The following is a 27,118-nucleotide window of genomic DNA, read 5'->3' as shown; positions in this document are numbered from 1 at the left end:
GAGCTTTAGGGGAAAAGAGGAAATGGCGGTGGGGGGGGCGGCGGCGGCGGGGGGCGGGGTGGTATATATACGACACAACAATAAAAACGACATGGAAATGCTTCCCGGGTCAGCCGGTGAAGTGTTTGCCAAGCACTCCATTAGTGTTTGAGGATGACAAATGCGGAGCAAAAGAATCCGTGATTGGATCAGGGATTTAGGGGCTGATGCGTCTCTGAAGGGAAACAGGAAGAAGACAGAGGAAAAGATGGGAGGGAAGGGTGGAAGGAGGACAGCAAACAAATGTCAGAGCGGCCAAGGCAAGCAGACAGAGCGCCGAAGTGGGTGGGCTTTGACAGACAGATCTCACACTGTCTGACAGCTCCGTCAATAGCCCCGGGATGGCCACCCTGATTGACAGCAAGCAGGTGGCGCTTGAATGGAGTTGTCAGGCCGACTGTCAGTCAAAGTCACGTCGCCGTGGCTCTGAGGCCCCGGCTGAACAGGCACACAGCTGCCCAAGGTGATCTCTGGGCGTAAAGGCAGACTGTTGGCACGGCAGAGCGAGGTAGCCCAGATCATGCTAAAATTACCATAAATGTCAGCGACGGCGCGCGATATCTGCATCGATCGGACCGGTTTTTACACCGACCGACGGATCCGGCGAGCGTTTCCGCCGAACGGGGAAGGACAGATTAAAGAATCGGTAGGCGATATCGATGAATCTCGGCAGTTTTTTGTTGTTGTTTTTCCCATTTCCTCGGTTACCCTTAATTGAGCATTGTTCCAGCATCGGGGCACGAAGCACAGGAGTTAATGGGCAATAATTATATGTGAGAGAGGCTTTCTCCCTGGAGTGGAATCCAGAACAAATGGAAGCTCCGATGTGCAACATTCTACTTCATTAAATCTGCCGCGATTAAAGCCCGAACATCTGGCGCCATATTCTGACAGATAGACAAGACTTCTGGACTGGAAGGGAAATTGAGCGATATTTCGAAAAAAACAAAACAAACATGGAGTATTTACTGGATGAAAGAACAAACGCTTCGGGCGGGCTCGTCCCCCTTCTTCCCCCCTCCTCAGAGTTGAACTGATAGACGCCCGTAAAAACGAGCAAACCGCACAGATACCTGAAACAGAATGAAGACTAAATACTCTGCATGTCACGTTCACATGACGACGGACTTTATTATCATTATTATTGTTATCATCAGAAGCAGCTTCTTCGCTACAGATAAATACGTAACGTGGTTCTCGGAGAAACACTGGAATGTACATCAAGGTATTTTACTAAAGAGGACCTCTTATGCTTATTGCTAGCTTCGTGCTCTGGGTCTCCATCGGAACAATTTTGCATGAATTTCTTCAAAACAATTCAAATTTACCTAACAGCCGGCTCTTTGTGCAGCCCCGATCTCGGTCCCCTGTTTCTTTAAGCCTCCATCCCCTTGGCAAACATCCCAAACCCTGCTGCCTGCTAGGGGGAAGCGGAGGGGGGGGGGGGCAAGAATGAAGAATGAAAAAGCTCTTCTTCTTTTCTTTTTTTTTTCTAAAAAAAACTGAACGCAGGGATTCGGAGCACGAAAACTTCCGTCACACTGACCGACTGGTGGACATCCTGACACATGGAAGCATAAAATAAAAAATAAAAAAACACGTATACTCAGCACTGTGTGAATCTTTTGACCAACTTTTTTATAAAAATGAGCCTTTACTGCGAAATGATCCTTATAACAGATAATCAGATTAAGCATAACAGATCCCCTTTATAGTTTTTTTTATTTTTGTTTCCATTTTTTTTTTCTAATTTTCAGTCTCAATCATCAAAACCCCTTCAAGGTGAAACGAAAACAATAATCGTGACTGTACGCTGTTGCCATGACAACATCATGTCCCGCAGAGTGATGTCATGCTGATATGGTCTCTCCCTTGAGCGGCACTGACTCCCGTGACGCCCGGCAGCAGTTTGGCGGGCCGCTGCGGCGCATGCGAGCGTCGCAGGCGGCGGTCCGGGTAGAGGCTGTTGTCGAAGGGCTTGCGGTGGACGCAGAGGACGTGCGTCTTCAGGTTGCCCTTCTGGGAGGCACTGTAGGGGCAGTATCTGCACTGGAATGGCTTCCGAGCTGTGAGGGGAGGGGGGTGGTAGATAAAAATACAAAAAAAGGGGGGCAAACTGAGACCAGATACAACACATTTGCAACACAGCGAGAAGGTCCCCGGTTCGATTCCGGCTCGACGCTCCTCCTGTATCCGCACGGGGTTCCTCCAGGTTCTCCAGTTTCCTCCGACAGTCCAGAAACATGCAGTAGGTTCCTCGTGAATGACCGTGAATGGTTGTATGTCTTTTATATGACGTGAATGAGTGAGGGAATTCTTGTTTGCCTCTATATGTTGCCTTTCCATTGACTGGTCCAGGGTGAACTACGCCCTCGCCATTTGACAGCTGGGATATCCTCTGACAATCCTGACTGCAGGATAATGAATGAATGAATGAATGAATGAACGAATGAACGAATGAATGGATGAAAGAAACAAACGAAGGAATCTTGGGGCATTTCGGTCGACTGCTGGATGACAAATGAGGTGAAACATTTTTTGTTTAAAAGCAAATCAATGACCATCATCCTCCGCCGGACGACTCTTTGAGCCAGTCCAGTCAAAACAAAACAACTTCTTATTCTGGAAGGAACTCGAGAACACGTTTCATTCAGTCGCAGTTTATGCAAACTTTTTTTTTTTTTTTTCAAACTCACAGGATGAGGTTTATTACTTTGTAATACATACACTAATATTTCCGGACATTGTATACGATCCTTGGCGAGTCATTTTTCTTCTGCTACTCCGGACCAGATGTTGGCAGGTGAGAAGTTCTAGCTGCGACGCTGCAATTCTGACATGTGGCCGGAGGAGGAAATCAAATTACACAAACAAAAGACTTCTTGTTTGAGGATTTGTTTCTGATGAGCTTAAGCCTGCTGAAGTCGGTTAGCGGTGAAAAGGAAAATAACCATCGGGTCGACTTTAGCTGGGAGAATGCAAAAAAACCGCAGGTTCACCAAACACCGTAACACTCCGCCGACTTTTACGACGGGGCCGGTGACTGGTAAGTCGCCGTTAGAAGCGCGGGCGGGCGTACGCGGGCAAATAAACGCCCGGGGGAGTGTTGAGTTGAAGAACGGCAGACGTCTGAAGCTAAATTCAGGAATGCCTAAACTTCCTGTCTGTCCCGAGCGCAGGCCACGCTCACTGACGCGGGACGCTTTTCTGAGACACAAACAACCGAAGCTAATGGCTTTCGGAGGTTTATCTGACCTCGGAGATAAAAAAATAAAAATAAAAAAAATAAAAATAGAACGTCGTGGCACCGGAGAGCCGGAGGTGTTGCAGAGATCAAAACAAAGAAAACGCCGCCGGATGACTCATCCAACCTCCCCTACCTTGACAGCCATGTGTCCTCGCTCACTGCCGCGCTATTTCGGCACTGTTACCTCATATAATGACTTTCTCTTTCCTCCCTCCGTCTACCACTTCAACGTGTTTTTCTGTGATTCATGGTTACAGTAAACCATTATGTGCTGATGTCATTTGACATCACTTCCCAAAAACCCAGGGCTGTCTCGGCCTTTTCACCCCCCCGCCCTCGCCTCTTCCTCTCTATCAGAGAGCGAGACAGCTGTACCGAGCAGAAATACTCACTTTCGCATCTACATAAAAAGAGGTGTTTTTTTTCTTTTTTTGGGGGTGTGTGTGTGAGGGAGGTAGGAAATGTGGGAAAACTCACAGAAGGTGTGAGCAATAAAAGGTAATGCTCCATCTGCTGGTGTATAATAACCTGATGGCCATAAAGGACACGCTCACGTGTATTCACACACCAGTCAGCATACAGGATAAAGGTTTGACACATCTGAATATCATCAGAACACACAGCAGAAAGCGTGTGTGTGTGTGTGTGTGTGTGTGTGCATGCGTCAGTGTTAGTAAAGAGGAGAAAAAACAGGAAAGGGGACAGCGATAAATTTCTGTTAATCAGCGCAAACCTGCTTTTTTTTTGGGGGGGGGGGTGTTTTGCAGGTTGAAAGCAGTAAAGCTGTAAAGCCCAAAGCCCAAAGCGAAACCCATTTCCTTTTCGATCTTCTTTAGATCTTGGCGGATGATTTAGGCCCGTAATGTCGTCCATCACGCCCTCATAAAGTCGGCGGAGAACAAGACAAAGAGCCGATCTTGCCGTCCCCTCGCCGCCGCCGCCGCCCCCCCCCCCTCCTTCCCTGTCCGTCCTCGTTGTCGTGTCTCTGCCGTTCCTTTCTTTCTTCCCTCCCACCAGAGGAGAGGGGAGGTCCGGGAGAGGGCAACGTCCAAATAACTTCCATTAATCACAGGCCGGATTCTAATGTAACTAATATTTTACAATTACAGGAGACAGCGGTGGCCTCCGAGCCATCCATCTCTTCGGCACGTGATTCCTGCGTTCGTGGAGCTTCTCGAGACCAGCCGCGCATGTGCACGAGAGCGTGTGCAAGCAGGGACACACATCTTCACCCGCACAGATGCACTAAGTCATTGGGTGTTCTTGACAGTGACTCACATCACATAATACCGATAACAGTTTCATTACACAGATTTTTTTTTTTTACAGTTTTGGACTTCAGTCTGATGGTTGTAGTAAAACCATAGCGCCAAAATCATGGTCGGGATTTGTAATTCACTGAGAAGTCCGGCTCCTCCAGGAGTCCGATCCAAATCTAGAAATCCAGTCGGGAGACGACGCGCCGAACGCGGTTCTGGTGCCAGCCTCCGCCCGGGACTCACGGCCCCAGTAAATTTAAATCTCATCTGTCGCCGGTGTTCTAAATCAAGTTGATTTTGGCATTCGAGGTCCCGCCCACGGCTTCCACTCTACCAGATGTCAATGTCCGGACAGCGTGTGCTTGGCCTGCTGGGGTGGCTCCTGGAAATAAGACAGGAGCACTTGGATGACGAAGCGTATTCTAAATCACACGAAAAAACCTACGGAAAACTTTGAGATCTTCGACTCAACTTTTACCGGACGGTCTTTCAGCCCTCGCCCCCCAACCCCCAATTTCCCACACATCTGTCTTTCTCGCCGTGAAATGAAAAATGAAAAAAAAAAAGAAACACCAAAAATAACTACAAGACGTGTTAGATAAGCGAATATCCGCGTGCATGGTGCCTTCGCGGAAAGAACGTGGTCACGAAGGAGGAAGACGACGAAGTGCCCCTTTGATGGTTTGGGATTATTTTGAAATCCTCCGACAAAAACTTCTTTTCAGCAAAGTCACCGCACCTGCTGAGCGGCGGCAACGCGGTCCGGCGTGTCACTCTTTCTGCTGAGCCAACTGTCTGCTGGCAGCAGTTTTTATATTTAATGGACGGCGATACAGCGGTAACAGATATAAAACTCTGTATACTTTGTTATTGTCTGAAATCTGTCAAGTCATGAAAAGCGACGAAAGCGGTCGCTAAATCACCTTTATGTATTTAAAGAGACGCACACACTCACACACACAATATTCAGCCGTATAAATCCTTTGCATATATGGTACCGTATTTCCCTTTCTTTTTTTTAAATTACTTTGTGATCACTCTAAGAGGCGACTCCGTGTTTCTGCATTCCTCTGCAGGTGTTTTAAGGCGTCACATAATATTGGTTAAAAAGATTTCTGCAGTCTGTCTCGCAGGCATTGCGGCAGAAACATTGTGGCCTGTTCGCCCAAGGTTGCAAAGCAAGGCATGCCTGTGGATTAACTTCAGTAACCGGGCCATCATTTTCAGAATAAGGCATTGCTTTTGGCATTTTCCTTTGTATTTTATTTTTTTCAACTGCTTTTCAAGTGCCATTTAACCGGGAAATAAAAAAAAAGCTACATTGTTTAAGAAGGAAAAAAATTGGGGGGAATAAACTAACCCCTATATGAAATGTTACCATGTTAAAGAAAGCTAATGCCTTTGTTGAACCTGGACTTTTTTTGCATGTAACAGTGCATTTAATACCATCAATTTTTGAAAGTGGTAAGTTAAATACATTTACGTTTTGCACCTGCGTGTATGGATTCTTGTGTGTGTGTGTGTGTGTGTGTGTGTGTGTGTGTGTGAGAGAGAGGCTGTGTTGTGGCTGAGATAATGACCATGATGACAGTGGCGGGGCCGGAGGAACTGAATGGTGACGGATGACGCGGGGCTGAGCTCTGATGGCACACAGACAGTGAGTGATGACTGCACGTCGTTCCCAGCGCTCCACCCTTCATTATCTCCATGAGGAGGAGCACGGCACAAAGGCGGGCCGCGCTGCCCTCTCGCTGCCCTCAAACGACATCTGCTCACGGAGACGGCCGCGCTACCGCTCCTCTTTCACCTCCCTGTCACTCCATCTATCTCCATCTATGGTGATCTTCCTCTCTCCTTTTCTCTCGCTTTTCTCTCACTCTTTGTCACCCTCTCCGCGGAGGGTATACAGAGGTCAGACAAAGAGATAATGACTCACCCCTTTCAACCTTTCAAATCAGTGCCTTCTCTGTCTTTCTCTCTCTCTCTTTTCTCTCTCTGCCCCGCACGTTCTTTCATTCTTGATCTTTTCTTTAGAGATTTTCTCATATTCGCTCGCTCCGAAGGAGGAGGGGTGTGGGCGCGGGATATTGGCGTAGCGGCACAACATGGTGTACCTGAAGGCATCCGAGGGCGATGCATCTCCGTTATCCGAAAATCTCGTCTCCCGAGTTGTGTTTTTGAAATTCGAACGCACTCCTGAGCGCCCGCCCTCGGCCCCTGGCCCGGATGAGCGATATTCGAGGAGGAAAGGCGGCGTCTTAAGATGGTGAATGTGGCCATCTAGTGGTTTGAACCGAACAATGCAGAGGTGGGACATGGCGTTTTTTTTTTTTTTGTTGTTTTTTTTTTAAGATGAGGGCGAGAGCTCCGCGGGACTAATGAGCATGCAGACAGGTTCAGGCAGAGGTCACCATCTGGCCAATTACCACTGCTGGCACATCGGAGTCGACCCGAACTGTCATCACAAACACATCACTCCATGTCCAAACTGCCTGGCAATATGTCACCGTGCCACTAGACGTGCACGTACAGTATGGAGAGGACGGGGGGCAACAGGAGAACGGGCGCCATGAAAAAGCCACCTGGTCAGAGCTGGAGACAGGTCAGAGCGCGGGGCCACCTGCTCGGCTCGGCAGTAGAGGACTCTCAATGTCAGCTATCGGTCCACGTGACTGACAGGTGTTTTTGTTTTTTAGCCTGAAGCAAAAACAAGCGAAGAAAAAAAAGGGAAATACGCCGTTTTTGTTTGGGAGGGGAAGGCGTTGGGAGCGCCATGTTGTGATCAGACAGAAACGGGCGGTTCGCTCGTGTATCTCCTTAAATCGACCCAAACCGAGGCTTTCTAAATCCGAACGGCATTGAAAAGGAATAAAAGCGAGAAAAAAGGGGAACGCGGAGCGTGAGGACGGTGGCAGGAGTTCGAGGGGAGGGGCCGCTTTTTCGGCAAATTATAATAACCATCTGTACAATCGAGTACATCTTGCTGTTGGAATCATAAAGAAAGGGAACAGATGTTAATCCCTAATGGAGTTGACAGGCACTTTCCTGTCTTTCACATGAACATATTGAGTTTCTGAATAAGATGGGGGATCAGAGAGAAGGTGTATCATGTTGCACTCATAATACATGCATATCAAAGACCACAGCTGTTGGATTCCCTCTCTTGAGAGACGGCATTATTAAATCTGCACTCAGCAAGCGTATCGCACCAGCACAAGAGCTTAAGCTTCTCTATCAGTGGGTTCAGTTTGGCTTGGGCGGTTTGTTACCTATCATACAAAGAGATTATATCATCCCTTAAAGAGCAGGGAGGTAATCAGTATTGTACACCTGTGTCTTCTCCAGCTCTTACTCCGGATCAAAGATGAAACTAGCGTGGAGGGTGGGAGTGGGGTGGGGAGGGGGGGGGCTGAAGTATTATGAGTGGAATGGAAGTGTGTTGCTCCTAATTGGTTTTGAGAAATTCCCGCGCTCCCGCTAAACTCGGAGGACTCTGTCTGTCGCTCCCGCCTCTCTGCAAGCGCATCCCCGTGGCGCAAAATGTATATTTTTGGGAGGAATTAAGTTCCCCTCCGGACATCTACCGCCAAAACTGAAGAAAAACCACGGTGAACGACTACCGTGCTTCCACTAGGTGGCAGCGTATGCTTTTAGATGTGAGAACTGGCGCTACGTGCCGAGTAAAAGCTCTCGTGCTCACCTGATGCAACATCTCTCTCCGCGTTTTCACTTGCGCTCCTCTGGGATCGGAGGAAGGAGAGCAAACCCCCCGGGTGCTGGAGGTCACCGGTCCGCTCCGGGGTCGAGCTCCTCGGCGTGGCCAGGATGGATTCGGCCGTGGCTCTGCCCCACTGGCCCATCTTCTCGCCAGCATCCCGGAACTCGGAGTGAGCCTGTCCTACTTCTTCTGTCTGGAGGACATTCTTTCTCAGTATCTTCCACACGGCCGCGTTGTTATTTGTGTCCTCCCTCGCTCGCTCCGAGTTCTCAAATCCCCCATCGCCGTTGTGACCCGCGGAGCCGGTGCTCGCCGCTTTCACCTCGTCCTTTGTGCCCGAAAGGTCACTCTGATAGGGGGGCTGTGCGCCGACTCGAGCCGCGGCGAGGGAGTAACCTTGCAGCGGGTGGGGAATCGATGGGGAAAGTTCGTTTGAGAACACACCGGACATTTGCAGAAGTAAAGCAGGGGTCACGGTGAGGTGAGACTCTGGCCTGACGGATAAATCTAACGGCTCGTGCTGGGACTTCTTGGCTCGACCGGGCGCCGAACCCTCGACGCCCGAGTCTTTGTCGCTTTGGCCGTCCAGGGCGAGGTACTGACCCGTAACCGGGCTCCAGTCTCCCCCGGACCGGGGCCTGAGCCTGGCGTTGGGGCTGGAGCCGCTGCTGGACGGCTGAAGGTCGACGTTGTTCTTCCAATGGGCAAAGTGGTAGCGATCCAGATGAAGGGCGAAGTCACTGGAGAGCGGACACCTGTAGACTTTCTCACCTAGCGCAGACAATAACAACAAACACATAATAAAATCCCAATCAAATGAGGAAATGTGTGTGTGTGTGTGTGTGTGATGCTTTTCAGAGAAAAGTGTGCACCAACAAGCACTCTAAAGATGAAAAATGTTGCAATCCAACGGCGGGCTGAGTTGAATGATTTAAGCACTGCCCTGCAGTAAATCAAGCTTGTAATCAGCTTTCAGCTCCAGCGATCCATCATTTTACAGTATGGACGCCACCGCCGCGCGCAATAAATACACCCAAAGATGTTAACGGGGAACAAGATTCTTCCAGAAATAATAAACACTCGGACTTGAAAGCAACTGGAACAAGGCAGATGTTGCAGACGAGACCCTTATTCCATCAAAACCATTAAGTGGGTTCCCTCTCCGCCACGTGAGCGCTTCTGATTAACAGCGCCGAACGCCGGAGTTTGTCTTTTGCTTCGCTCCCGTGAAAAATGCCACGACTGCGACATAATTCAAACCACAAAGTGTATTATCGCAGAGGGGTTGACAAAGGATCATTTCTCTCCTTTCTCCACAAGCGTGGAACTGGATGGAAGATTTGATCCCCGCTCGCCTTCAATTCCCAGTAATTCATAACGCGCTTCTCCCTCCTGTTTACCTTTCGGTTTTTAATCCCCGAAGTATCACGGAGACACCCTTATCGAGGGGTTAAACACACTCCCCGTGACCGTTCGGAGTTAGTGATTGTCTGCGAAGACCTCAGCCCCGCACTGTCTTTAAACAGCCCAGCTGTTTCGCTGCCATTCCAATTACAGTAAAAGTCATCCGACACCATTAAGCCACAAATATTGGCAGTTTATTGCCCAACACTCTCTTGGCATTTGAAGGTCAGGTCATACATTATACTGTGTCTTTTAGGGATGCGTCTGGGATAGGGAGATAAACCTACCACCATTAATTTAATTCTATGCATATTGATGCCTTATTGTTCTTCTTTAATGGACTAATATCTGAGTAACACCAGTGATTCATCCCCGCCAGAGAAATATCAATTTCATACACCTCGAGATCTGACCCTGAGGTAATACTCGGAGGTAAAGCTGAATCTAATGATCTAGCGTTTGTGACTTTACTTTCTTTCTAACTTTGATACAGAAAAAAAAGCTTTTTTTTTTTTTTTTTTTGTGAATGGTAATAAAAGCCTGGCTGTTTTTCTTTTTGTTGTTTTTAATAATATTTCAGACGTACAAACCCATAAAATAGCGGCTACTTATTGATTAAACAGTCGAACGTAATGAAATTGGGAGAACGCGGCTGAAATGGCAAGCTCACACGGTCGAACTAAAGACAGTAATTCCTATTTGTGGTGTGTATATATATAATTTTGTGTGTGTGTGGGGGGGGGGGGAATTGAGTGCTATGTTTGATTTAATGTCTGCATACACTAAAATGTGTGTGGGTGCGTAAGAGCGGGAAAGAGTCTTCAACAGTGCCACACCCTTGTCTCCAGTAAGAGACACAAAAAAAAAAAAAAAAAAAAAATCCAAACTGCTTAATGGAACTCTTTCAGACACACTATATATCTCAATTATTCTGTGGCTTAAATTACGATGACATTACCGGTTAGCTACAAGTGCAGAAAACACATATATCTGACCTCATCTTTCGGCCCGGACCTTCCTAAACCCATTTGCCAGCCTACATGAGAGCAGTAAAACAACACAAAGACCGAAGACTCTGCCTTTTTTTTTTTCTTCCTCTCTCTCTTCCTTTGGACGGGTGCCATCTTTGTGATTGCCTGGTTCATGCTAACTTAATCAGTTTAAGATTTACTTACACTGTCGAGGCTCACAATATGCGAGGGGAGTAATTTTAGAGCTCAGATTTATCAACCAAAACTCCAATTACTGCGTCATTACAAACCCCGGCTCCGCTCACCTAACGCCGGGCGTCTTAATGAAGAGATGCGCGTGAGTTACTCGACCTCACGGCGTGTGCGCAAAAGCAGAGGAAAATGAGATAAATAAATAATAGCGACGGAGGTCTTCGGGAAAAAAGAAGCGTGCAGCTGGGCTCGGACAAGTCATTCATTTCATATGGAAATAGGCTTTTGAGATTTACACGCGCGTCGCCGTCGGTGCGGGCGCAGGCTTCCGGTGGTTAGAGTGTAAGCACGGAACCCGGCGCTTTTCCATACGTGCACCTGACACGCAAAACAGTCGTACGCGGGCACCCGGTTTGGGTTTTAAGATGAAAACAGAACAGGAGCGATAGTCACATACAAGACTGGCGAGAAAAACAGGGGCACCAGATGTTCTTTGATGTTTATAATAGCATATATTATTAATATTAATTAGACCACATAGTCAATGACGCATTTGGGACGTTTCCAAGTCAATTAAGCCACATGGCATTCAGGAGACAGTGGAAACAATATTTCAAGGCAGGTGTTCAGAACTCCCCGGGTAAATCTTTTTATCTGCATGCTAGGAAAACAAGCATTTTGTGCTTAATTTGAGGCTCATATCTGCAATAATAATTAAAAACAGGATTTAAAGACAGAAGTGAAGGAGACGGAGAAGCCAACAGGTAATCGGTTTGAACGAACTAGTCGGACAGACCTACATGTCTGGGTACGGTCTGGGTTTTTTTTTCTTCTTTTTGTTTTGTGTTTTTTCTTAAATGAGAGCCTTTCGGTGAAAAGGCGCCGGTAAACAACATTAAGCCGCCAAGTAAATCAGAAGTGACCGATAACTGTCGAACGCCTGAGATACAAGGTTAACACTCCGGAAGAAACGACAATCCATGTCACGCAATTACGGTCTATCTATAAACTGATCAGACGAGACCGGTTTGTGGGCCCTCTCTTCCCCCCGGACTTTTCGCCGGAGGTCAGCGCACGTCCCGAGGTACGACCTCGAAGCCAAATTCATTTCAAAACGATTCCAAAGACGCCACGGGGACCGAAGGAAATAAAACAGGAATCAAATATCGTATTTTTTTTTTTTTTTTATCTTCGACGTGTTTGAATCCATCTTCGAGGGCCCATCGACTTTGCCTTCCTGATTATTCACCGCGGTGGCACTCGAAGTAGTTATTCATCCCGATCAGCAGGTTTTATATGGTCCTTCATTACTCATCGTTGCATCAACATTAATTATCTTTTCCTTCTCTGCGACGAAAAAGTGCAGCAGCGCTTTTTCAGGCCGGGACGGAGCTCAACCGGCTCCGTCTGCCATATTTCAGTGACTGTCAAATGATGATTGGCCGATATTCTAAATAGTTCAGTCATGGGCTTCTGAAGACCTCCGTTCAAAGCACTTGGAAGAGTTATGATAATTATGTTAATCATAGTCTTTCTATATTCATCCTACATGTCCACGGTGTCCCGCAAACAATTTGGTGAACCGCACCGCGAGACGTTTGCTACTTTCTGCTCTGCGATCATGCAAAATAGGCCGACGTCAACGGAAAAGTGATATAGCGAAAACCGGTCGGCTTTATCTCTATTTATAGGTAAATCGCTACTCGGATTACCGTTCGAATGCTTTTTCTGTTTTTTTTTTCTCAGACACTTGTCGTTTCTCTTTGACTTTGAGTGCTTAGCCTGAAAAAAGAAAATCTGGCGGGGGTAAAACGTATGTGGCAAGAACATCATTACAGGGTCTTCGCTCACTGACCTTGAGGTTAAGAGTTGTGAATGGTACTAATTAATAACTGTCACGATATTTATATTCCTTTGGCATGTTTTTTTTTTTTTTTACAGACGGTCCAATGTGGGTCAGAGGGCTGAAGCAAGCACTAGTTTATCGTCTTAAGAGGAGATGATATTTTAATAAGCCGGGGTGCATTTTCAAATCTGCCCTGATTGGACTTTTTATGGGTGTGTGTGTGTCATTCAACAGGGGGCTTTCTATTGAGACAGGAATGTGATTTGTCATTTAAAAGGGGATAGAAACATAAATCCGGTCCTGTATCGCATGCACTGTAACACGCAAAGAAGCAGTCCCTCTGCCTGACAGCCATGACTGTACTATATTCGCTATCCATATTGAGAACATCAATAACTTCATGACCACCATAGGCTGACTATGAATAATGCAGCCAGTAATTCTGGACTAATCAATGTTCTTCAAGCCGAACATCTGGCAATGGTAATTCTTCCTCAGCATCTCCGCTCGCCTGAATTAGAAAACACTCCCTCTCTCTTCCTCTCCCTCCCCTCCGTGTCCGACCATCGAAGCAGACAGACTTGATCAGTTACAACCACCCTCCCGCCCCAACCCGTCCCCCGCCACCTCCGAAAAAACTTATCCCTGTTATTAAACCCTCATCAAGTGGTGCGTGTTCTCCATATGTGTAGGATTTACCTATCTGTCCCGCAGCAGACCTGTGTGTTGAGCCAGGGCCAGCAGCGTGTGATTGTGTTAATTAATCTGTCATTGTGAGCGCAGGGAGCAGCTGCAGAGGTCTCTGGGATATATTGTCAGAGCTAAACAATGCGGTGCTAAGCCCCCAGAGTGAGTCTACCATTACACAGGACTAAGAACAGAGAGGAGAGGAGGAGAGGCGGTGGGAGCGAGAGAGAGAGAGAGAGTGAAAGAGTGAAAGAGAGAGAGAGAGAGAGCCTGCCGGATTCATCATTGACTAAAGCAATGACGCCTGACCTTTACAATGAATTAGTTTCCATGCTTAATATTGACTGAAATTAGAGTCTGATACTGAATGTGCCATCCTAGAACCGCGCGCGTTCCAATTCTCAGCCAGCCGGCGATCATAAATATTTCTGTGAGTGACACCGCATGTTCTCGGAGATAGGGGTGGGGTGGGGTGAAGTAGAAAAAAAATTAAAAAAACAAAATAGAAAAAAAATCGGAGCTTAAATATGTTTCTTGAAGAGCAACCAGAAATGGATTTGTCCATAAAATCGCAGGCATTTACATGTAAATATGCAGATACCAGTATGTGTGTACAATATGTAAACAAAACATCTAATGAGATTAGACCTGATCCATTTATCTCTGCTACACGGCCATCGTTTAAGAGGATATTGGATCAAATCCTGCACCAGCACAACAGACTTCAACAGCGGAACTTTGAGGGGGGAAAAAAAAAAAACAGCGGAAAGCCGGGGGAAGTTGGTATTTATTCTATTTTATTTTTTCCCCCCCGGTTTTCTTCTTCTTAAACCGTTTGCGGTTACAACAGTAATTTAGGCTCATGATAACATGTTAGCGGGATGCCATGACAAGAAAGGCATTCGCTCAGAGAGCCGAACCATCCAAATCACCAGGTGGAACAGAAGACTATCAATAAAAATACCAGGTGGTAGATCAAATCATAAAAATCACTGGGTGGTATATATCAAATCATTAAAAACACCAGATGGCATGCATTAACATCTTGTGCCCCCGTAGGCAAGGGGTGGGGATGTGACGGATATAAAATAGAGGGTACTAATTATCCCTACAATTCAACATGATGCCATTATCTTTTAAAGGAAGACAAAGTCCTTGTGGTTGACTGTAAAATGGGCGGTGCACTGCTGACCCTGCACTTCATGTCCAACGGCGCTAAGAGGGAAGAAAAAGGAGGCTACAGCTGTCCCCGAGGTCTTTTGGTAAAAAAAAAAAAAAAAAGAATAAAATAAAACAGATTTTGAAAACCCTGTGTAAACTACAGGCGGGTGACTCCGGCGATTCGGAAGGTATCGTAAAGTTTGGAGTCGGGATTCACATGAATAAACGCCATTCAACCCAAGACCAAGACCTTTAATGCACATCTTACATCCCCTTTCTGCCTTTCTGTTATATTTCAATAAAAAGAAAAAAAAAATTGGAATAACCAACCCTTCTTTCAAATGGCACCATATGTTAAATTGCTTTGATCCTCAGTTTACGACCCAAAAACGTATCAAAGATTGGATATAAATTTGACTCTGAAAACGATCCGCATTGGGTTTCCTCCGGCGGCGTACCTGGAGCTGGAGACGAAGATTGCGGTTGGAGGTCTGCGGCGCTGCCAGAGAGGGGGTTCCCTGTCTCCGCCGCCGTGTCTCCCGTCCCGAGATGACCCAGGCTACCTCGGCTGCTAGGCCTGCTGATGGTGTTGGAGTCCCGGTCGGCGAGGCACGGGTTCCCCTCGTCCGCCGGGATGCATCTCTCCGGCAGGTAGGGCGAGCTCTGTTCAACAGGAAGTCCCGGTGTCATGATCTGCCAGCCCGGGTAGCTGCTGCCGCTGCCGCTGCCGCTGTTCAGCGTGTCTTGGCTGGAGATGACTTTCTGCAGATATTCCAGGTTAGTAGAACTCAGCGGAGGGTGGAGGTGATTGAAACCCAACACGGAAGTGCTTTTGGCGTCGGTCAGAGGACTCGGACCTGAAGAAATCATCCTGCCCAGGATCTCGCTGACCTTCATCTCAGCACCGGCTGTGGTGAGTATCTGGTTATAGTCGTTTCGATCGACTCTCTCGGACGAGAAGAACCTGTTGTGGATGCGGGAGATGTACTGCGAGTACAGGCTGCTCTGGTTATCTTGTGTTAAATTAGTCGTGGTAAGAGAGCTATCGTGCTCGGCGGGGAGATTACTTTTAGACGCCAGCTTATTGAGATGGACCTTCATGTGGTTCTTGAGGAACCAGGGCTCTTTGAAGCGACGGCCGCAAATTTGACAGCAGTGCTCGAAAGAGTCCTTGTGTTTCCTCATGTGACCTTTGAGAAACCAGGCCTGGCTGAAGGTTTGGCCACAAATCTCGCAGGGAAATTCACCGACGGTCTTCCCCTTGTCGCCCGCCCCGACGCTCAGCTTGTGCCCGGCGCCGGAATCGGTGGTGATATGAGTCGTCTCAACGTGGCCGATCAGCTCCTCCTCTTGCGAGGCGGCGAACTCGCACAAGGTGCACTTGTAGGGTTTGTGCAGGATCCTGATGTGACGCTCCAGCTCCTGCTGCTTCCTGAACTTCCCCTTGCAGAACGAACAGCGGAAGCCCGAGGCCTGGGACTGGACGGGCTCGTCATGGATCGCGGTCACCTTGGGGGAGATGGACGCTTGCGGGTGATGCTGCGCGGCAACCGAACGGTTTACGAACTTGGCGTGTATCTGGGGCAGCCGGGGCTGCTGGAGCTGGGTCACGATAGATGGTTGAGGGCCGACGAGGCCGGCCCGCATCTGCCTGTCTCGAAGTATTGCCCTTTCCTCCAGCTCGTGAAGCAACCTGTTCTCCTCCCTGATCCGCCCGCGGCCTTTTCCCAGAATGCCTTGCTTGTGAGTACGCAGGTGTATCTTCAGGTTGCCTTTCTGCGCTGCCCGGTGGTCGCAGTACGGGCACTTGAAGGGTTTCTCGCCAGTGTGCGTGCGCATGTGCAGGGAAAGGATGCTGTTAAAGCGGAAACGCTTCCCACACAGTGGACAGGGATACTTCCTGTTCTTGCGGTTGTCGTCGTGGGCTGAGCTCACCTGGGAGACGATGCTTTGATTGGTAACTCTCAAAAACTGCGATAGCTCGACTCTCCCGTTCATGCTGCTGAAAATCCTTGCATCCATGATTTGATTGGCCAGAAGCGCCATCTGGCTCCTAATTGGGTGGGCGGACGGGGTAATGAAGCTATTCTTTCGGGTACTGGCTGGTTTTACAGTGAAGCAGTCAGGGAGAGTTTGTCTGGGGAAAGTTAGCGGCGTGCTATACGCTGACTGCTGACAGTTATTTATTTGTAACAGGATGTGGATTCATGTCGATCAGATGAAATCCGCTCGTTGCAGCTTGAATCTGAAGAGAGAACAAAGATAGCGTTAAGTACCTTCAAGTCATTCTGCAAACGAAGCGTTCATAAACTACATCCAAAAGAATAGACGAGGAATATGGATCTCTCATTCTCCCATTCTCTCCACAGGGCGCTAAGCCCGAACTCTAATTATAATCTGTCAGTTTATTGTGTAAATGGGGGAGTTTGCAAATGCTGTATGATGCCAATAGCTCACCTCAAATAGGGCAGGAAACAGCAAAGTAGGTCCTGACTATCCCCATCCTGTGCTGTGCGCATCTGCGGTTTCAGTTTATTGTTGGAGACGGCTAAGAATCTGATTAGGTCTAACCACGAAAGCTTTCTCAACGGATATATCGTCTTTACTAAAGGCTAAGGTGAACGTCTTTGTCTTGATCTCATTTTGTTCTGACATGTAACACTAAGGCAGTGCAGACATCAAAGCTGGCCTGCTCCTGCTTGCCCTTCCTTTGCATTTCACAACTATCCGAAACAGTTAAAAGGCAAGATTAAAGTAAAAGAGTTATGTCACGGGAGTACGGAGGAGAATAAACAACTTAGCGATGCAAAAATGCAAAGTCGAAGGGAGAGCGTCCAAATGGAAAGCTAAAATATGCTGCGCTTTCGCCCAGGCCTCTTCCTTTATTGGATGCAAGTGTAGCAGCGAAACAAAGCTTCAAATTCACATGCTTCCACAATGGTAGAGGTCACACAAGCGAGCCCCGCGCAGCTCCAGAGCATCACCAAAGGGCACGGAACAAAGGCCGCACTGTCCACACTGAATTAACACAGGCTTACATCATCCTGGACTGCAACCTCAGTCAGTCATGAAAATGATGTACACAAAAAAACCACACAGATAAAGAGCTGCCAGGCCGGCGGCGGCGACGGGCGGCTGTTGTGAGCGGCGGGGGCTGCTCGCAACTGCGAATCAGAAATCAATGTCACCGCGTGCGCCTCATCTGATCGCATCAGACAGGAACAAAAGCCAATAAATTATATGAAAATACGGCAGATCTGATTTAGAATTCTTGACTTGATGCTACCCTTGTGGTCAAGCCAGGAGGGGCAGGTGCGGGATGGTGAAGGGGGGCGGGGGCTGATGTTGTCATCGGCTTCCCCCCTCCATTCCTCCTTTCCTCCCTTCCTCCCTTCCTCCCTTCCCCCCTCCCTCCCTTCTACTCTCAAGGATTACAGTAATTTGAACTGTTATTGCATTTGCCTCTATCAATGTCGTTACAGTCCTGTAGCCTTGGACGTGTAATGTGTTGCGGCGTATTCCATCTGAAGTCTGTGCCTAATCAATAGTGATCGATCAATCTCAAGTTCAACCAGCTTTGTGTCTGCAGCATCTCTGCATAAGTGTGTGCCCATTCTCCGTCAAAGGCAAGTACATTCCCATGCCTGTCTGTCACTTCCAGCAAAAACTGGAAAAAAAAAATGTGGAAATGGCTGCGCGAAGATGGAGGTCTATAAAAAAACTAAAAAATATAAGAAATTAGGACAGAAAGTGTGACGGCGAGCCACCTGCTGCTGCCAGCTCACAGCAACGGCAGTCGGCCACGAAAAAATGGTCGACGAAAGCAGACAGATGAGAGGCAGCTGCTGATGTGAGCGGCATGGCCGCTCTGCATTGGGATCAATGTAAGAATACAGCTGAGACTTGATGGTATTTGACGTGGGGGGAGCAGGGGACGAGCGAGTGATATGAGAATATGCTTTATTTTTGCCCCAAAATGACACACCTTTGATTAAGCTTTACAAAAAAAAAAAAAAAAAAAACTCCATCCTGTATATTTGGAGCAGAATCGGCAGAGCCGTATCAACGCTGGGCCGTCGGGTGTTTTTCTGCCGGTATATTAAGCTCTTCTGGCGTGTGAGTGTTGCAAAGCATCGCGTCACGGCAGCGCCACTTAGGTGTGGTCTCGCGTAGACAAACAAGGAGCAGGTGTGAAAACGCACAGGCAATAAAAGGAAAAGAAATGTGACACATTCCCATCTGAACCAGTCATGGGTGCTGTGTATTTTGGATTATTTCAGATCTGACAATATTAGGCGTCGCGGTATTTCATCAAGAAGACGGTGTTTAGCTGCAGCATATTGTCAGCCGTGATGGATGGACAATATTGTAAATCCATAGCAAGGTGACAATGGAATGAAACACATGAATTTCATTTATAGATTGGATGTGCATATTTCTTTTTAACAGCCGCTGTGAATCATTAATAATTTGTTTGATTGTTGAGCTGAGATATGCTCGGAATGCACAGCAACCCACACTAAAAGGTTTATAAACAAAAAGCAAATATTGTTGAGATATACGGGAGCGACTGAATACACAGATTACATCAGATTTCATGAATAATTTAAAGCGAGTCGTAATTCTTTGCTAAACAGAAAGAAAAAAAATATATATATACTACGGTCAGAGGGTTTGCCCTCTTCAAAGTAAGAACTGTAAATTTAAAAAGCTAAAAATTACAATTAACTTTTTACATTTTTGACACTTTCCTGATCAATGTCCGGCAAGCATTCAGTTACTTCATTTTTTTTTTGCGTTTTGAGGTCAACGTATCTCTCTGATAGCTCTTTGCAAACGTGCCGCAGACTTTATAGCAATTACTTGCTATATTTTCATTCATTCACCGGAGCTGATCTCAGCTGTCACCGGGCAAGAGGCGGGGTTCACCCTGGACCGGTCACCAGTCCACCACACAACCACATTTAGAGACATACAACCATCCACCCTGTCATTCACACGTCTGGTCAATATGGGGTTCACCAGTCACCCTTCTGCATGTTTATGGATTGTGTGAGGAAACCGGAGAACCCAAACGAATACCCATGCAGAGGAGAACATGCAAAGGCCACACAGAGAGCCCCCCCGCCCCCCGTCGGAATCGAACCAAAGACCCTCTTGCTGCAAACCACCGTACCGTCCTCTCTTGACGTGATTTCAAACTATTCCTTTTTATTAATCCTAGATTATTCTTGGTTCATTTTAAAAGTGACAAATATCCAATGAGCTCCTGGTTTTTTCATTAACAAATTATCGGAATAAAACCCACATCCCAAATTTCACACTGACATTGATTTCTTCATGGACGTAGAGAGTACAATCCATACTGCTACTTTACATATTAAACATTACCTTTCCTATACATCAATATATAGTGGAGTGCAGATAAGGTAATGTTTACATTAGGTGTATGCTTACTAATGCGAAACATATTGCAGATTGACCTAGTTTTTTTTTTTTAGAAAAACAAGAGATCATTCATTTTCAAAATTACCCCGAAGCCCCCCGGCTGCGTTTAACAACTATTTTACCCACTAACGCAGAGCGGGACTTTGTGCAAACAGTGGCATCCAATGCATCATGATCCCTGAGTATCACTCCAGCCGGCCGGCCGGACGGCCACCCAACCGCCCCGCAGACCGTCCTGTCAAGGGATAAGGGGTCTGTGCAAGGAAGAGGGCAGTGGCAGCACAGCTGCCCACCTTGACCCGTGCAAAAGATAGCATCCATATACTTTCTGACAGCCAGATTAATGAAACCCTATAGGAGCTTCTCTGTAGGCCCCCCAAAAGCCTGACGGAGATAGAATAGTCTAACCAGCGCCATTCATTACTGCAGGAGCACAGAAAGAGCACACACAGCACTGACAAACTAGCTCCTTGTGAGTAATAGCTAAAGAACTCATAAAGGAATACATACACATTTGTTGTGGCTGCAGTAAATCGATGCCACTCCTTTTTTTACGACTATCAAAAATGTGGCTTGTTCCCCCGGAAAAAATAAACCTGGTGTGTGCGTGTGTGTGCGCGTGTGTGTGCGCATGTGTGTGTGTGTGTGTGTGTGTGTGTGTGTGTGTGTGTGTGTGTGTGTGTGCAGACTGGAAGATACGCGGGAGCAAAGAATTTCACTGGAAAATGAAAAGAGGGCTTTCGGTTAATTTTGTTTGTTTCGCTCGGTAATGCAGATTAGCGGCCTTAAATGCGACACAGGGAAAATAAGTTCATCTGGCAACCTACTTAAAGCGACAGGGTGCAGGAGCTGAGAGTGCGGCTGAGAAGGAGCGGGCTTGCTAAGTCATGACCGGCTGCGTTTCGCCTTCTGCAGGATTTTAGGACACCTTCGTTTCAGAAAAGCACAAAGAGGCAATAGCTGATTTCGACTTGAGTTGAGTCAAGGCGCCAAAACCGTTTTCAAATCTTGTGTATGCGTTTGCGAACCGCGGAGGTTGCCATGCAAGGTGCCGACCAGCTCATCACACGCTTTTTGGTGATCAGTGCTTTACGCAGTGGCTCCCTCCATTAGGGAATCAGTCCACCAACCTCCAAGCAGCTGCCCAGGCACATTACGGCACAAGGTTCTTGACACACCAAAACCGTCTCCCTGTTCGAGTTTTACTTTGAGAGCAGGACACAGCTGCACACATCTGCTCGACTTCACCTACAGCAGCAAGAAATCACTTTTTTTAACCCCCCGCACCCCCCCGAGCTGTTTGATTAAGGATGAAAATAAATTCCATTAAGGGTTTGTGCCGGGATTTCTATGTGTGTTTATTGTTGACGCGTTAAATGTATTCTTTTTTTATCGTTTTTTTTTTTAGGTTCATTAAGTGAGCGGGAGAGAGGGGGCGGGAAATCGTGAATATGAACTTGCCCCTGCTCATTATCAGTCATGTGGTATATTAATGGCATCCTCATTGAGAGCCTGTGGCTCAAGTTGAATTGTTTTGGATGGATTGCGCCACTTGTTCATTTCCAGGGGAAATACCGTTTGATTTCTTGTTATTTCGTATTACGCGTTTCTTTGTTATTGAGCCTCTATTTGTCAAGTCTCGAGCTCCATCCGGTCACGGTCACATCTGTCATGACGGACGGCTAAGAGGGATTTTTCTCTCTGCGAAATGGGAACTGTTGCGAGGTTTACTTTGGTGTTTTCTTTTATCTAATATGCACGCACAAGAGATGTTAAAATGACTTTAAAAGCGTCCACAAGAGGAAGTTTCATAACCTTGTTACAGTGTGCGCGCACGGGTGCATGTGTGAATGCACCACACATAAACATGGCATTCATGAAGTTCCTCTGATGATGTCAATGGCGCTCACATACTGCGAAGACCAAAGACATAGAAACACTGTCTGCTTAGTTCTCCATCAAACACACTGTCTTTTCACATGCAAAGACACCCACTTTCACATGCCGTCTCTCCCTCTCTCACACACACACACACACACACATACACACACACAAACAGAGGCACGTGCTTATACAATGTATTTTAAATCTCTAATGTGTAAACAGTTGCTCATGTTTGAGCAGACCACCTGTTCTTTCTGGACACGAACAAAGCTCTGGCGTTGATCGGGGTGTGTTAGCAGTGTGGGGTACAGAGGGGACGCCTTGTGCGAGAGAAGCCTATCCACATGGTGTGGGCTGCATCAGATGGTTGGGCCCTGCAGGACAGCAGCCACCTCCAGCAGAACACACGCTGATCTCAGAATGGGGGCGTCTTCAGTCTAGCGGCGCAAATTTTTTTTTTTCCTGTGCTTTTTTTTTTTTCAAAAGTTCAGCTCAAAGAGGCGGTCCACATGAGAGTCGCTTAACTCGACGCTTAACTGCATCGATCATCAGCGATGGCAAGAAGAAAGAAATAGATTTGTCTACTTTGAGTTGCCAAAGTACTCCGAGGCACTAAAACAAAAGTCATTAAACGAGTCATCACAGAATCGCAGCGGGGTCTTGGTAATGCCACTTACAGCATCTCATTAAGCTATGACATCGACGGAGGAAAAGAAAAAACACAAAAAAAAACAACTGACAAACAGAGAGTATAATCCAAGGCACATTAACTGGGCTGATAATTCAATGAGCTATCATTTGGCAGCCATCTTGGCCTTCTGATGGTCTTTTATTCAGCCACAGCAGCGCAGCACAAACCCGTCATGAAGTTCCTCTTCCCACACACACACACACACACACACACACACACACACACACACACACACACACACACACACAAATATACATACTCTTCTACACAACAACCCCTCCTCTCTATCTCTCTCTTGCTCTCTCTCCCTCTCTCTCTCTCTCTCTCTCGATATCTCTCTCTCTCCCAGGCTCTAAAACAACAAAACATCCACCATTAGACAACGGGGTACCAGCGTAATTAGAAAATGACTTCCTTTGCAATCCTAGCTAAGTAGTTTACACACTGTAATTACAGGGACAAAATCATCTTTTCATCATTTCACTGATTGAGCTCATCAACCCAGTGGGATCCCAGGACTGCGCGCAGGCAACATCTGGGCTAAGAGAATTAGCCCTTGGTTTAGCGGGGCCTTACAGGCGACGCGGCACGACCACCGGACGCGGCTCTAGCACCGGACCCTCCGACCGCGCCAGTTTTTGGGGAATCTGGCCACGCGGATCACAGAGACCTCGTCCGTAAGGAAATGTCATAAATATTAACTTGTTTTCGTGGAGCAGGGGACGATCCTCGAGGAGGGAGAGGTCAGAGGGAGGCTGGGTTTCTATTTCCAAAAATGCCACGCTTTTCCTCCCCTTCGCCTGGCCACTGAAGATTGACCTTGGTAGACGAGGAGCAGCCTCCTCGCAGGGGTGCGCCGTTTACTCTAATTCCCCCCGTGTGCCCCCGAGCCTTGACTTTCAAACAAACGCTTGTGATCCCGGAGTTGAAGGTGAAGTGCTTGCGTTCATCCCCGTCCTGCAGAAAGGCCCTGTTTCTGTGTGTTGGCAACAGAGGCAAGTGTTTAATGTGGCAGCTGTTAGCCTCGTGGATTCCCACTAATCACTCTCTCCTGATTACTCTGATGAGTGTATGATGCTCTTAAAAAATCAACCCGTGATGGCAAAAAAAAAAAAAAAAAAAAGAAAAATAATTATCATCATCTCCCTAAGTAGTGCAGCTGCACCCGCCTGCAATAATTACAACTAGAACGGGGCGCCTTCTCTCGTCACTTACAACCACTTATTATTAGAGATAACGCTAATTGGTGCAGCGGCGGGCAACAATTCTTCACGGGATTCATCGTAAAAAAAAAAATTTTTTTTTTAAAACCCAAACCTTGAAAGTTATGGCACATTAGAGGTCTGAAAGCCAAGGTATGGTATTAAATACAACCCACCAAGACATGCTGATAATCTGAGCCGGGGGAGCCGTCGAAGGCCTCTTAGTAGCCCCTTCGGTTGCCGCGCCGCCTCACCCTCCGATCCGCCCTTCCCCTCATCCCCACCCCAACTCCCCGGTATCAGCCTGGCAGACACAATTAACATTTTCATAAAAACAATTCCCTGCCTCCAATAGTCCGATGTAATTTGTTTTCCATCTCTGTTCATTAATCATTGTTTAAATCGGTGAGCCGTCCCCTCCACTCTGCCATCTGCACTCAGCTGCGTTACAGATATGACACCTTCTCCCTTAATGGGAGCTGACAGCCAGGAGAGGAGGCCTGTGGAAAAGAGCTTCCCCCCACTACCACCAACCCACCCATTGCCCACCCTCCAATGTGCACTTCCACCTCGCACACTGCCAGCAGGTGAGCGAGAGAACGAGAGAGACAAGGGTATTTAATGGCTTCTGATGAATCTCCAATGTAAACAACGTGGCGCCGCATAGCGTGCCACGCTAAAAAGCGAGCCACTGAGAGGAAACGGGCGCGCCAGAACTCACGATGGCATTCCACATTTTTTTGTGGAAGTTGTTGAGTGTTTTTTTTTTTTTGGTTCTCCTCTAGCAAAATTAGTGCAGCGTTCCTACAATATGCTATTGTTTTCCTGGAATTGGGAGCAAGGTTATTAATTATTCACTGTTGTGTTCTCATACGAGGGGGCTATGCTTTTCACAGTATTGCCTCATAGATCAAATACTTTGGGCCATGGTACTCAGGCAAATTTCATGAGGCAACATCACAGAGATATTATTATCACAAGGCAGACACTTAGGAGTTTCGAAGTTTCCTGAAGAGTTTGTCTGAGCAGGAAGGTGCCACGGGTTTTCAAAACTTTCCGCACGGGGAAAACAAGTCAAATAACTTTTTTTTTTTAAATTCTTTTCTTTCTTTCGAGTCCTTTTTAAGCCCTAAGTCTAAATAGCTCAGGCATTTTTCGGAGGAGAAAATCCCCGCTCAGTGTGGTGGTGAGAGGGTGCCAAAAAGTTCATCTGGCCTGTTGATTTCAGGCGTGGATTACAGATATTCCAGTCATGTGCCTCGCGTTCAAACAAGTGCGTTTGGAGGGGCTGTGGGGTGGGAGGGGGGGGACAAAGTGGCACATCTGAGATTGGTCATGTGCAGCCAAACCAGAAACATTTGCATCCTGAATTTGTCAACCAAATCCCCACCACCACCATCGCCTCCTCCTCCAACAACTCGTATTTAAAAAAGACGCAAATACAACAGTATCACAGTCTTCACATGACTTGGGGAGGGGTGGCTGAGTGACTGGGTGGGTTGGGGGGGGGGGGTTCTAACAAGGACAGCAGCAGCAGCACTGGTAAATGATGTGTATATTCAAAGCTGAATATTTCATGTTGATTGATCGCACTGACTGCCACCCACCTGCTCCTCCTCCTGTCCCACCGGAGCTGGCATGAGGAGAATTCAGTAATTGAGAAGAGCGGAGCCTGGTCTCTCTTTGCTCATATATGACAGATGGGGCATCATCGCTTCAAAGGAGAGCGTTTGGAAATCGAGGGGGGGGGAGGAGGGGAAAGAGGGGGGGGGTAGGGGTTGGGGGGGGGTTGATAGTGGCATGCCACTCTGTACAGGTGATGAGGTTTAGTGGGAAGATGGCAACATTTAATAAGTGTTGAAAAAAATAAGCTTCAACTCATGGAAAGTATTTCAATAAATGAAACTTGCATCCCATGAATGGGATGGAGGGTATATTTGACTTATCAATATCTATTTTTAAATTGATGATAATAACAATGATATGCTGTGGAGTACGAGGATGAGAGGGTGCACGCCTCTCCCTTTCAGCAGAAACCCATCAGTCATCAACCGCCACTCTTCCTCAAACCCAAAAGGAAATAGAAAAAGAAAGAAAGAAAAACGCAGTTCTGTCTTCGGGAGAGGGAGAGAAAAAAAGCACCGGGAACTTAAACACGTTTACTTTTCGCACGCACACCCCCTCAAACATACACACACACACACACACACACACACACGTACAAAGCGGTAAAAAAAAATGAAAATTAAATAGAAACAACTTGAGCGATGAAGAGTGTGCAGCGGTTCGTCTTACCTGGCCGGCCCGGGCTCGGCTCTCCGGGTGACGGACGGATGACGGCCGCTCCGGCGGACGGGCTGGGCTGCACGGCCGGACCCCCCGGGGCTCTCCCTGCGCGCCGGAGCACCTTGAAGCGACCGCGGCGGAGCAGAGCGGCGACGCACGCTTTGTTGTGTTGTACTTCCACTCGGAGGGGGGGGGTTGGAGAGGGATAGGGGGAAGGGGGTGGTAAAGAAATCTTGTAGAATTACTCGGGATACTTCGGCGCGTCCCGAAGCCGCATGTCTCCCTCATCTGGCCGCCGACGTGCAAGTGTAACAGACGCCCGCCGCGCGTCAAATGCGCAGTGGCGCGTCCGGGGCGCACAGCGCATCATCCGTCCCTTCCTCTTCTTCCTCTTTTCCCTCCCGCCATCCACGTCTGGTGGAAACTTCCGTCAAATCGACGCGGATCTCCCCCGATTCCACTTCCACGATCACGCCCCCAATCCCCAAACCCCTCCCCGATAAATAAAAAACGGGCCAGAGGTTGACGGTTTTAATCCAAATTGTCGAATGGATGCTCGGAACATCGCAGGTCAGCGTGATGGAATCTGGGAAAATCACGATCTATGATGCGGATTAGCGGGTGGATTGAACTCGGGCTAATCCCCCCCCCCTAAAAAAAAAAAAAAAAAAGTTATATTTCCGATTGAAATACAACTTCTCACTTTCTCAGATGTGATCATAATAATATGATACACTATTTAAAGCCCCCCCCCAGCCCAAAACCGCCGTGCAATTAATTATACTGGAAGAGGAGCAGGATTTATGACGTCACATAGGATAATCCCGGTCCAATCTTCGGCGGCACCCGGAAGTGTGACATTGCTCAGTAAGGTGTTTATTTTTGTTTTTTTTAATCGGTCATTTTAAATTGAACTTTGAGGCAAAACACAGCGCTCGCTTTTCACCTTATTACACATTGCTTAAAATGTAATAATCCAGTGTTGAATTATTACAAAGGACATTGCAAAAGAATTTCAACAGCATGAAGAGTGTCGTAAGAAAGACTAGGATGGCATAACTTTTCAGAGGTGAATACAGTATT

At 47.4% G+C, this 27,118-nt stretch overlaps 1 protein-coding gene across 3 annotated transcripts; it reads right to left on the bottom strand.

Annotated features, from left to right (window-relative positions):
* Positions 1–1,764: 1,764 nt before the first annotated feature.
* On the bottom strand, positions 1,765–26,710 carry LOC147224824 (zinc finger protein 536-like). 3 transcript variants are annotated; one of them, XM_086163425.1, is made up of 4 exons: positions 26,045–26,710; positions 14,983–16,769; positions 8,246–9,034; positions 1,765–2,105 (listed from the first exon to the last, which is right to left on the bottom strand). In XM_086163425.1, exons 2-4 carry the CDS (start codon positions 16,568–16,570, stop codon positions 1,870–1,872), a joined length of 2,613 nt encoding a protein of 870 aa, XP_086019551.1. In that variant the 5' UTR covers positions 16,571–16,769; positions 26,045–26,710; the 3' UTR covers positions 1,765–1,869. The 3 variants fall into 3 exon arrangements, with proteins under 3 accessions (XP_086019551.1, XP_086019552.1, XP_086019553.1); XM_086163427.1 differs by lacking the exon at positions 1,765–2,105 and adding an exon at positions 2,255–2,450; XM_086163426.1 differs by lacking the exon at positions 26,045–26,710 and having other exon boundaries at positions 14,983–18,541.
* Between the last annotated feature and the right edge of the window lie 408 nt (positions 26,711–27,118).

The sequence above is a fragment of the Fistularia commersonii genome, chromosome 17, assembly GCF_037954325.1.
Source record: "Fistularia commersonii isolate RoL2024-O1a breed Wild chromosome 17, RoL_Fcom_v1.0, whole genome shotgun sequence".
NCBI classification, from domain to species: Eukaryota; Metazoa; Chordata; class Actinopteri; order Syngnathiformes; family Fistulariidae; genus Fistularia; species Fistularia commersonii.
This window is presented reverse-complemented; position numbering and strand designations above follow the sequence as displayed.

Excerpts from the sequence above, each read along its gene's own strand:
- LOC147224824 (XM_086163425.1), bottom strand. The coding sequence starts at position 16,570 with ATGGCGCTTCTGGCCAATCAAATCATGGATGCAAGGATTTTCAGCAGC. Across the intron at positions 9,035-14,982 it reads ATCTTCGTCTCCAGCTCCAG|GTGAGAAAGTCTACAGGTGT; the intron begins GTACGCCGCCGG and ends TGTCTGCGCTAG. Across the intron at positions 2,106-8,245 it reads GGAGAGAGATGTTGCATCAG|CTCGGAAGCCATTCCAGTGC; the intron begins GTGAGCACGAGA and ends CTCCCCTCACAG.